Genomic DNA, 10,434 nt, shown 5'->3' with positions numbered 1-10,434 from the left:
GAACAATAAAATTTAGAGGGTATTTAGAGTGATGAAACAGCCGAATTCACTGTGACACTGACGTTAATTGGACTTCTCACAGATATTCTGAGTAGTACATCCAATGCTGTCAGTAGGGCAGAGACTATTCCTCTCCTCTGGATCCTTTTGTTTAAACCAGTCACGGGGATCTGTCCGGGGCCGGTGCCGTATTACACCGAGGCGGTTGGTATAGCAGATAAATCCGAAAACCAATGGGTAACTTCGAGCCAAAGGTAGAAAGAAAATATTTTTTTTATGATCATATTAAGCACTGCAATCGCATAAGACATCGACGTACAGTTCCACATTTTAAAAGTAAGCTTATGGAATAAATGAAATCGGAGCGATTCAATTGTGAGACAAAGACGTGGAATGTCCATTTCGCGAAAGTTAAATAGTCTCTATCTCACTGCACGTCTAACTAAAAACAAGTCGCTAATATGATGGCTAATGTTTACAAAAACACAACAATTTATTTAGCCTACGCTTTCCAGAACATTAAAGTTGTAGCTAGCCAAAAAAAATAATTGAAATCATCGGTCGAAAAAAAATTGCCATTTGAGAAAGTCTTGAGTTACCATCAAATTATGGTCCAGCTGACATAAAAATCCCTGCAACAATTCGATACAGTGCGTATATCAAGAGTTCGAACAGCCAATAATCACGAACGGAACGGCGTGACGTCAAAGTCCCGGTAGAAAAGGCGCGTTGGGTTTGCTCACGTTTGGAGAGGGAAGAGCGCAGGGAACCTCACTGTCTTCACTGGATTATACAAACCAAAAGTGTCCTCAACTCCTCCTCCTTCTCAATCGCTTACATGCTGATCCTACTGCATGCGGGACGAACAACAACAGGCTCTTAACACAGCAAATGCTCTATATGTCAGGACAACCATCTCATTTGTTAGAACAAACCTTTGAGGTGATTTTTTTTACCCGTATCTAATCTGAAGCCTACTGAAGTTGGACATTGTTGGTGTGTGTGATGACACAACTGTCGTGGAGGAGGTGAAGAGACGAGGATGAAGATATAGGCTAACCACTTGCAATCTGAATCGTCACTGTAGTCGTTGCTCCCAGGCATTTCGGGATTATATATTTTTATTCTTCGGCGATGCAATAACGGATTGTTTTTGTGTAATGACCGGCAGCAGCCATGCTCCAAGACTGATTTCTGAAAAGACAAGAAAGAAAAACTGAGATCTTACACTGGCAAATGCATGTCCAAAATGTGGTAACTGAAAGTTACTCATGAAGAAATAGGAGGGTCCAGTGTCACACATGTAGAGGGGCTTCAGTAGCTGGTATGTCCTCAAAGCTCCGGAATGCTCTCATAGGCTAAACCAATCCGTCAGTACTGGGTGCATGCTTTGCGATCTCATATTCTGGTGCATTTAAAAGAATCTATCAGAATACGGAGTTGACATTTCTGATAAACGAATACCGTTTAGACCGAGCAGATTCTCCAAACGGGAATTATTTCACGTGAGAGAGAGAGACAGGTCATATGAACTGCACAGGGCTAGAAGTGCGTCTCACGGAAATCTTGGGTTGCAGATCTGACGGAAACACGTGCTATTCGGTCTCATCTGCGGCAACGATGCTTTTCCACGGTCTGCCTGGAGGCGAGATGCATGGTGTTATGGAAGAAATGGAGCGGAGAGGAAAGAGCGATTCGGCGACTATCAGCTCGGCCATAGATATGGGGGAAACAGAGACGGTAGGAGAAAGCCATGCCTCTCGCTCCAGGCGCTTGCTTGGAAATTCTAACAGCCTATGTAAACTGAACCGTTATTCAAACAGTAATACAGAGGCCCTAAGATGTGATTGCGATCTTGTCCATTTAAACAAACTTCAAACTTCTGCGAAGCCAAAATTACAGGCCTGCTCTTCAACGCATTGCTTGTAAATCTTTTGCTATGGGTGGATTGCAAATTGTTACAGAAAGCTTCGATATACAATAGGCCTATCAGTTTTTAATGGCTTTCAATTCAGTGTAATTTCAACTGATTATTCGATAAATAAACGGTGAAATATCAAATGCATTAGAGACCAAGGAAATCGCTGTTCGGTTGTGTATAGACACTGACGCTTTTATAGAAAATTCCCATTTTACAAATGCTTATGCAGTGCTGCTCAACTTTAAGTGATGCGAAATTCAGAATGTAAAAATACATTTCTTTTTTTTTTTTTTCATGATATAGTGAGATGATTATGATAAAATAATTATCAGATAAATTGGCATTGTTTGTGGCCGTAATAACTGTGATTGACGACAAAAAAGATACATTGGAGGTTAAGTCCTTTTCAATAAAATTATTTTTGATCAGTTTCGTTGGCAACAATGCACTTATGATACTTGAAACTGTTTTAACATTTTTAAAACTGCGTCTTATTTTTTTACCACATTACAAATAAATTATAAAGAATAAAATAATATTTTTATTGCACAAAGTGTTTTATATATTATAGCCTATATATCCAACGAGTGTGTTTGCAGTGTATCTAAGGCCACACAACACGCCGAACGTAAACACAATAACGAGCGAATTAATCTTTGATTAATTTGTTTACATAGCCTACGTATCACATTTTTCCAAAACTGTTCCTTTGTTCAATTAAAAAAAAAAAAAAAAACGTGAATGGAGGCTTGTATAGCCTAATCATTTCTTGCTGTTATTTCCTCTTTTTATGCATGGTTTTCGTTGTCAAGGGAAATATTAAATACAAATCAATGTTGAATATACACTTCTGTATTTATCTTCTGAATTTGATCTCACGCCCCTCCCATCCTTTACAGAAGTGAACACTGGTAATACATCATTCTTTGGACATTCTTTAATCAGAAAATGCGTAAAATAGCCTAGTGTTTACAGAACACTTTAAACACATAGTTTATCTTTTACCAATGTGCCGTTAAAACATTAATTTGTATAACATTAGAGATAATGGTGGCGAAAGAGTGTTGGGATTTGAGTTCCTGCCTTTAACGAGTCCGATGGTCGTCTGTGTGTTTCTGCAGAACATGCCTTCCATCAGCGGGGACCGGGTGGCTCTGTGTGCGGGCTGCGGAGGCAAGATCTCGGATCGCTATTACCTGCTCGCCGTGGACAAGCAGTGGCACATGCGCTGTCTGAAGTGCTGCGAGTGTAAACTCAACCTGGAGTCTGAGCTCACCTGCTTCAGCAAAGACGGAAGCATCTACTGCAAAGAAGACTATTACAGGTGAGCAAACTCATTTTTTTCAAAAGTTGCTTGATCTTACGGTCCTTCCTTCACCTGAAGAGTGAGGTTTTCGTTGTGGATTAATAATAAATAGGCAATACTTGTAGCAAAAGACCTGCTTTTGTCATTATACAATTTAATAATGCAGAGAAGGCGTAGCTAATTTTTATTGTGAGTATAAATTGAAGAAAATCTAAATTATTTTTGTAGATGATTTTGATGCACGTCGTGAAACACATTAAAATGATTATTAACTATATAGAAACTACTGAAATTACGTAAGGCATAATTTTTGCCTAAAATTGAACGTTTTTGTTTAAATTAACGAAACATCTTGTAGCAAAATGCCAGATTTTTAGTATAGATATTGCTACTTGTGAAGACGTGATGATGCAATTTAAATAATCCAGAAATTACTATAAGTAGCCTACTCATCTTATACTTGTAAAAATTATTATGCCCGGGTTTGCAAATATTTTGCAGTGTAAAGTGATTTTGAACGTCATAATAAAACTAAATTATCCGGAGACGATTTACCTCAAGAGCTACTTGGTCTTACGCGAAGTACCTAGAAAATTTTCTTTGTTGGAAATATGGAAAACAGCAAAAGAACCTGTAGAAAGCCTTACTCTGTGATGTCTCGATGATATTTAGCTGACCGTGCAATGATTTTGTGTGTCATTGTACAATTTAATAATCAGAGTGAGGCGAGAGGCCTATTAAGATAATCATAGGCTAAGTGAAGGCTTTACCAATTTCAACGTTCAAATTAGGCTCCAGCACAAGTCAATTTCAATTGTAAGTTATTTCGCAATTATTCGAGACGTGATTGTTGGCGAGAATCAATTCCACTGTACGAGTTAACTCTATTTGTTCATGCATCCTGCTGTTCAAGACATTTCAGCATGTCTGCATAGTGCCAAAAAACAGCACGTGCTCTCCTCTTCAGATAAAATTTCATTCACAAATATATATTACAATTATCCAAATGTTATTATGAGAAGCAGCACATTTAATGCCAGGCTCATGAGTGGTGGGCCCACCTTCTGGTTGAAGTGTGCTGAAAGGTCACAGCTGCTTTATTCTCCCGCAGAAGGTTTTCGGTGCAAAGATGTGCCCGGTGCCATCTCGGGATCTCGGCCTCGGAAATGGTCATGAGGGCCAGGGATTTGGTGTACCACTTGAACTGTTTCACCTGCACGACTTGCAACAAAATGCTGACGACTGGGGACCACTTCGGCATGAAAGACAGTCTGGTGTACTGCAGGCTACACTTTGAATCGCTCATCCAGGGAGACTTCCCCACACATTTCAATCACACGGATGTAGCGCCTAATAAAGGACTGGGCAGCACGGGCCCTCTAGGACTGTCTTATTATAACGGCGTGAACACGGTGCAGAAGGGCCGGCCCCGAAAGAGAAAGAGCCCTGGGCCCGGAGCGGACTTGGCTGCTTATAATGCAGGTGAGACCATTATTGGCGTTTTGTTGTTGCTGGTTAACTGCTTTATTATTTGCATTATGTTTCTTTCATTTGGTACGAGGTGCAAGCATATTTCTTATCTGAAGTTGCACAACTTTTTTAGGAGCGCGTAGCAATGTTAGCCTACCGATTTCGGTCAATTTCCAGGTTTACAAAACTTTTTGGGCTGCACTAGGCTACATAACGAAATCGTTTCAGAGCAAGACAAAAGAAGAAACCTGGCCAACTGCATGATGAATTTACAAAAGCAACCTATAGCTACACTGAAATTTCGCTTAAACAATACTATTAGCTACCGCTATTTTGAACAATAATTACGACTGTTATAAAATTATTGTATGCTTAATTAATTGCAAGTACATATGCAATAAATAAACTGCTTTCTAATACGAAAAAAGGGGAAGGTGGGGTGGATGATAAATAATGCGGGGAACATTTAAAATAGCATTTCTGAATGCAGTCCTCGATGGGAAAAAATTAAACAGTTTAAATAATAATTTGAAAGATCGCAATTTTGTTCCTAATTTTCCATTCCAATTCGTTCGAGAAGATATCTTACGTTCATAAAGCATGTGATGGTGGTTTTATGACAGACCGCTATCCTTAATTAGCAATATAGCCAAGTAATGAATTAAACGTTTCTCGTATTTACCGTTTTTTTTTTTTTTTTTTTTAAAGAAACAAGAAATAATAGATAATTTTACTTCTTTATAACGTAAAAGGCAAAAATGCTCTACTTTTCAAGACAATCGACACACATCACAGATTTCTGCTAAGCACTTGAGCTTGTGCTGAACAATTTGGAACAACGTGACTTGTTCGCTCGGGCATTTCGGGCCCCTCAGCGGGGCATTTGGGCCCCTGCTCGAGGACCAAACAGAGGAATGATGACGACTACAGAGACTGACAAGTGGAAAATGGCTTAGATTCTAGTTGAGACCTCCAGAAGATTAAGAAAGAAAGAAAGAAAGAAAGAAAGAAAGAAAGAAAGAAAGAAAGAAAGAAAGAAAGAAAGAAAGAAATCTTCAGCTTTTCCAGGCAAATTCAGACGAATTACCCGGGTTTTGCTCTATAAAAAGTTGTCATGCACGTGTCCAAACAAAGCATATAATAGAGCAAAAACTTTTTAATCAAATACGACGATATAATTAACAAACCTTTTCTTCGTGAAAATTAAGCATTTTCATTGTTTCAAGTATTTAATGCCAGATATACTGGGATAAAGCGATATACAAAATTAACGAATGCAATTTTTAAAAAAGGATAAAAATAAATGTAGAATTGTTTATGAGTCTGATTATGACCTGGTCTATATCGCATGTAATTATTATTAACAATAATAAGCCTATAAAACACAAGTTCACCGAGAGTTTTCATTATATCTCCAAGCTCTATTTCTACTAAAAAAAATGTGTAAATGCGATGTTTTCTTTATCACTTTAAACTCATATTGCTTGGTTGCTTTTTAAATCTTGTTGTCTGGAGATCGTTAATTGAAGTTGGCAAAATTATCACAACAACTGCGGTCTTGTTTGGTGGACTAACCCCCTTCTCAAGAACTGTTACATTTACATGATTTACTTAAAATGGAAAAAAAGAAGTCAAATGAAAGTTTTTGAAATCAGATCAACCGTTTGTTAAGCAGAGTGAGTGAACTTTGCTGTCTCTCTGCTCTCGGATCATGAGACACAGTCAGATCATTGCTGCCCCCATCAGCTCACACTTTAAACAACAGCACGAACACAAGGACAGGAAGATCAAACCCTGAAAAATAAGAACAATAAAGACAGTTTTTGTTATTGCAATCCTACAGTTATCATGTGCACATAAATAATTCCGTGTTCAGTAAAGATAACTGTTCTTGACGTGCATCACTGTAGTAAAGGTAACAGTATTTCTCAATGGCCATATTTATATCAGGAGGAAACATTTGTTCGCCATGTGCGGTGTTGTAAAGCATTCAAGGTTAATTATCTGAAGTGTTGATCAGACCATTTTCAATGACTAATATTTGTAGTTGTCAGAGAAAACATAATTCTGAACTGTCATGCGTCTAGCAACACATAAACTTCTGCCAAGAATTTGGAACTGGCGCAAACACATTTCTGACACATTCAGACGGGCCTATCTACTAAACACTTGTGTCCAAAGATGGATAGTGTGGGCTTTTTCACCATCAAATCCTAGACATCATAAAAACAGAAACGAAGATGCGGCCATATGTGGGGGGTGGGGTGCAATAAAAATGGGTAAACCCAGCAGAGCTGAGCATGTTTTAACTCTGATTTTCACATGAAAAAGTGAAATAAACTCATGCATGCTTTCAAAAGGCCTATGTTTTTAAAAATGGACAAAAAGAGCATGATGTAAGACTACAGCATAATGCAGATTATTATGCATGCAGTAAGTTGCAAACACAGCAACATGATGGTGCTGTGGCTGCTTTACGTGGTCAAATTCAAGACTAAACACATAGTTGGTGTGCAATCAAAGAAACCTCCTCATTCTCATCCCAGCGTTCTCATCGGATCCCATTTATTGTTTTCTCAGTGAGGAAAATGGCTTCAATTACGACTCTAAGTTTCAGCTTTCTGTGTTTATTCAAACTAGAACTCCATTATGACCCAACGTTTGGGTACATTTTTTACTCTGCACTATTATAAAACTTCATTTGCATGTCTAGTTTTAATACCGTGGTTAGGCTACTGAAATGTTTAGACTATAGATCACTTTGGGATCAATATCAGGAGCACAGCTAATCGATTTTCTTGTTTTTTTGATTCAGCTTTGAGCTGCAATGAGAATGATGGTGATCCGATGGACAGAGACTCGCAGTACAGCACCAGCCAGAAGACGAAGCGCATGAGAACGTCATTTAAACACCATCAGCTGAGGACCATGAAGTCGTATTTTGCCATCAACCACAATCCTGACGCTAAGGATCTGAAACAGCTGGCCCAGAAAACTGGTCTCACCAAGCGTGTCCTACAGGTCAGAAATCTCCTTCCAGTTAGACTAATTGTCTTGGTTTACTGCAGTACATTTCTGTTTTGAGATGTTAGTTTTTATATTAACTGAAACATTAAGTCATCATTACATATTCCTTCACTTTAGCAACAAATTAGACTTGATTAAAAAATTACTAAAGGAATGAAGATTGTAATCAAACGTAATTCACGTGCCTGTTCTCTTCAATGGAATGATATTCATTTGTTCCTGAAAAAGAGAAACAAAGCATAAGGAAACTAGAAATGAAAGAAAAGGCTGATGGGAACACTTTACAGTAAGGCTCTGAAAAATACTTCTAAAGCATTTATTAGTTTTAATGTTAATTTCAACATTTACCAATACATTATTAAAATAAAAAAAAATGTTTATTAATATTATTTAACAGACCTGAGCTGACATTAACTAGCAATGAACAGTTGCATTGTTATAAATATTAACAAAGGTCCCTTTAGTTAATGCATTAGCTAACATTAACAATGAGCAATAGGGGTGTTATGGTACACAAACATGACGGTTCGGTATGAGTTCGGTACAGCAGGAGAGAGAAAACTAAACAAATTGTTTTGTTTTTCTTCTTTTTTATTAAACAGTGGTTTGAACAAATTCTGTCCATCTCTTTAAATAAATTCAATTATAATTAACATTTTCTTAAGGATTAAAAAAAATCTCTCAGCAAATGCTGTAAACTATATACAGGAAACACTTTCTTGAACATTACTATAATATTAAAGGTTTCAATTAACAACAGAGACCAAACTATTAAATTCAGTTGCTATTTATTTTTAGATATAATAATCAACACTTAAATAAAAAAAACTTGTAAATAGCACATTTTGCATTATCTTCTAAATTTAATTGTAATATTATTTTTCTACTCCAATTCATTGAGATATAATCATTTACACAGTTACTGTCATAACTTGTTTTCATGACAAATTTATTTAAACATATTAAATAATTAAGACGTTACTAACAGGTAAATTCTAAAAAAATTCCTATTCTAAAAAAAAAAAAAAAAAAAACTGTTTATGTGTGTTAATGTTGTACTGGCTTTGTCATGGCTGTCCAAGATGAATTTCCCAGCAATGGGACAATAAAGTATATTCTATTCTATTCTATTCTAAAGTAAATATTAATACATAAGCTAATATAGTGCATATATTTTCTCTCGAGTTCATTTCTCTAGTAAACTAATATGCTGTGGACACTAAATGACTTGCCTGTGGTAAATGTAATGCTATGTGAGATATTAAGCCCTGGGTATGCTGTTTTTTTTTTACATGTAAACTAGTGTACAGCCTTAGAAAGTATACTTCATTTTACTCGTACGCATTCACAGGTGTTCGACGTATGCGCAGTTTTGAGCAATCTTTCGCCACGAGTCACAACCCATGTAAATATCTTTGTATTCTTTCATGCTACAGTTGTACAAATGAGGGCATTTCTAAACTCTTCGCACAATCTCTCATCTATGTAGGCCTTTATTATTGCTGTAGCTTGCATGCGTTCCGGTCTGTTCTGTTTATGCAGTTTTTCTTTGACTACTTTGTGAATCGGCGCCTCCAGAGCACGGTTGCCACCTTGTGGATAAACTAATTGCTGCTACAAAAAAATTAAATGCACATGTGCAACCTGTGTGTACATGTACGCGGTTACTTCTGATGATGAAATTCATATCACGCGCATTGTACGCTGACCCTCACGTATTCGTAAAAAGTATGCATATACTTTAGGCTTTATTCTCAAGCTGTTTTATTGATGGCTTTCCATGGTTGAGAGATTACTTGTAAACATATCTATGCATAGATTGTCTGTTCTTCTTCTGCGCTTTTTCCTGTTGTGGCGGTTAGCAAACAGTGTTGCATTACCATGCATGCGGTAGTGGATTGAGTGTGGATCGCCTGTGACTGACTGTGTTCGACGTCTGACTGTATGCACCATACCCTGACAGTTCAGGATGAATACATGTACCATTACACCCCTAATGAGCTGTGTCAGATATTACTGGCAAAAAAACTAAATGCATGTGCCTCACAAATGCTGTGGCAAAACAACCAGGGGACAAACAGGAAGGAAAAATATGAACTAAACGAAATAAATTAAAAATAAAATCTCATGGCAAAAAACGAAGCCTAATGTTCACCCCCCGAGAATCACATCATTCTCATATCATTTGCTGTCTCGGTTTGCAGGTCTGGTTCCAGAACGCTCGGGCCAAGTTCAGACGAAACCTCCTGCGTCAGGAGAACACAGGTGTGGACAAGGCCTCGGACGGGTCGACCATGCCTGGAGGAACACCGTCCGGACCCGCCTCTGAGATTTCCAACGCCTCCATGAGCCCGTCCAGCACCCCTACCACCCTCACAGACCTGACGAACCCCACAATGCCCACCGTCACCTCCGTACTGACCTCTGTGCCAGGCAGCCTGGACGTTCACGAATGCCGGAGTCCATCGCAGAGCACCTTAACTAGCCTCTTCTGATGCTCAGATACGACAGACATTTGCACAACACGAGCACAGTGACACGCCACCTTCTTCTGCTTCCTCATGGGTGTGGCTACATTACCGGGTCTCAACAGCCATCTAAATCAGAAATCGTGTTTGCAAAGCATAGTTCCGTTCTGACACAACTAGTTGTTCACACACTACATCTGTCCCGATACATAAACCGATCTACCTGGGCATCTTTTGTACCT

The 10,434-nt window shown here is 38.2% G+C and overlaps 1 protein-coding gene across 2 annotated transcripts; it reads left to right on the top strand.

The window, feature by feature from the left end:
* The first annotated feature begins 1,527 nt into the window (after positions 1–1,527).
* Positions 1,528–10,219, top strand: lhx2b (LIM homeobox 2b). 2 transcript variants are annotated; one of them, XM_067393466.1, is made up of 5 exons: positions 1,528–1,740; positions 3,043–3,245; positions 4,339–4,709; positions 7,513–7,718; positions 9,929–10,219. In XM_067393466.1, exons 1-5 carry the CDS (start codon positions 1,528–1,530, stop codon positions 10,217–10,219), a joined length of 1,284 nt encoding a protein of 427 aa, XP_067249567.1. The 2 variants fall into 2 exon arrangements, with proteins under 2 accessions (XP_067249567.1, XP_067249568.1); XM_067393467.1 differs by having other exon boundaries at positions 1,567–1,740; positions 4,339–4,731; positions 7,520–7,718.
* Positions 10,220–10,434: the final 215 nt, after the last annotated feature.

This window comes from Chanodichthys erythropterus, chromosome 9 (genome assembly GCF_024489055.1).
Source record: "Chanodichthys erythropterus isolate Z2021 chromosome 9, ASM2448905v1, whole genome shotgun sequence".
Lineage (NCBI taxonomy): Eukaryota > Metazoa > Chordata > Actinopteri > Cypriniformes > Xenocyprididae > Chanodichthys > Chanodichthys erythropterus.
Note: the sequence above shows the minus strand (reverse complement) of the source record. Positions and strands in the feature narration are given on the sequence as shown.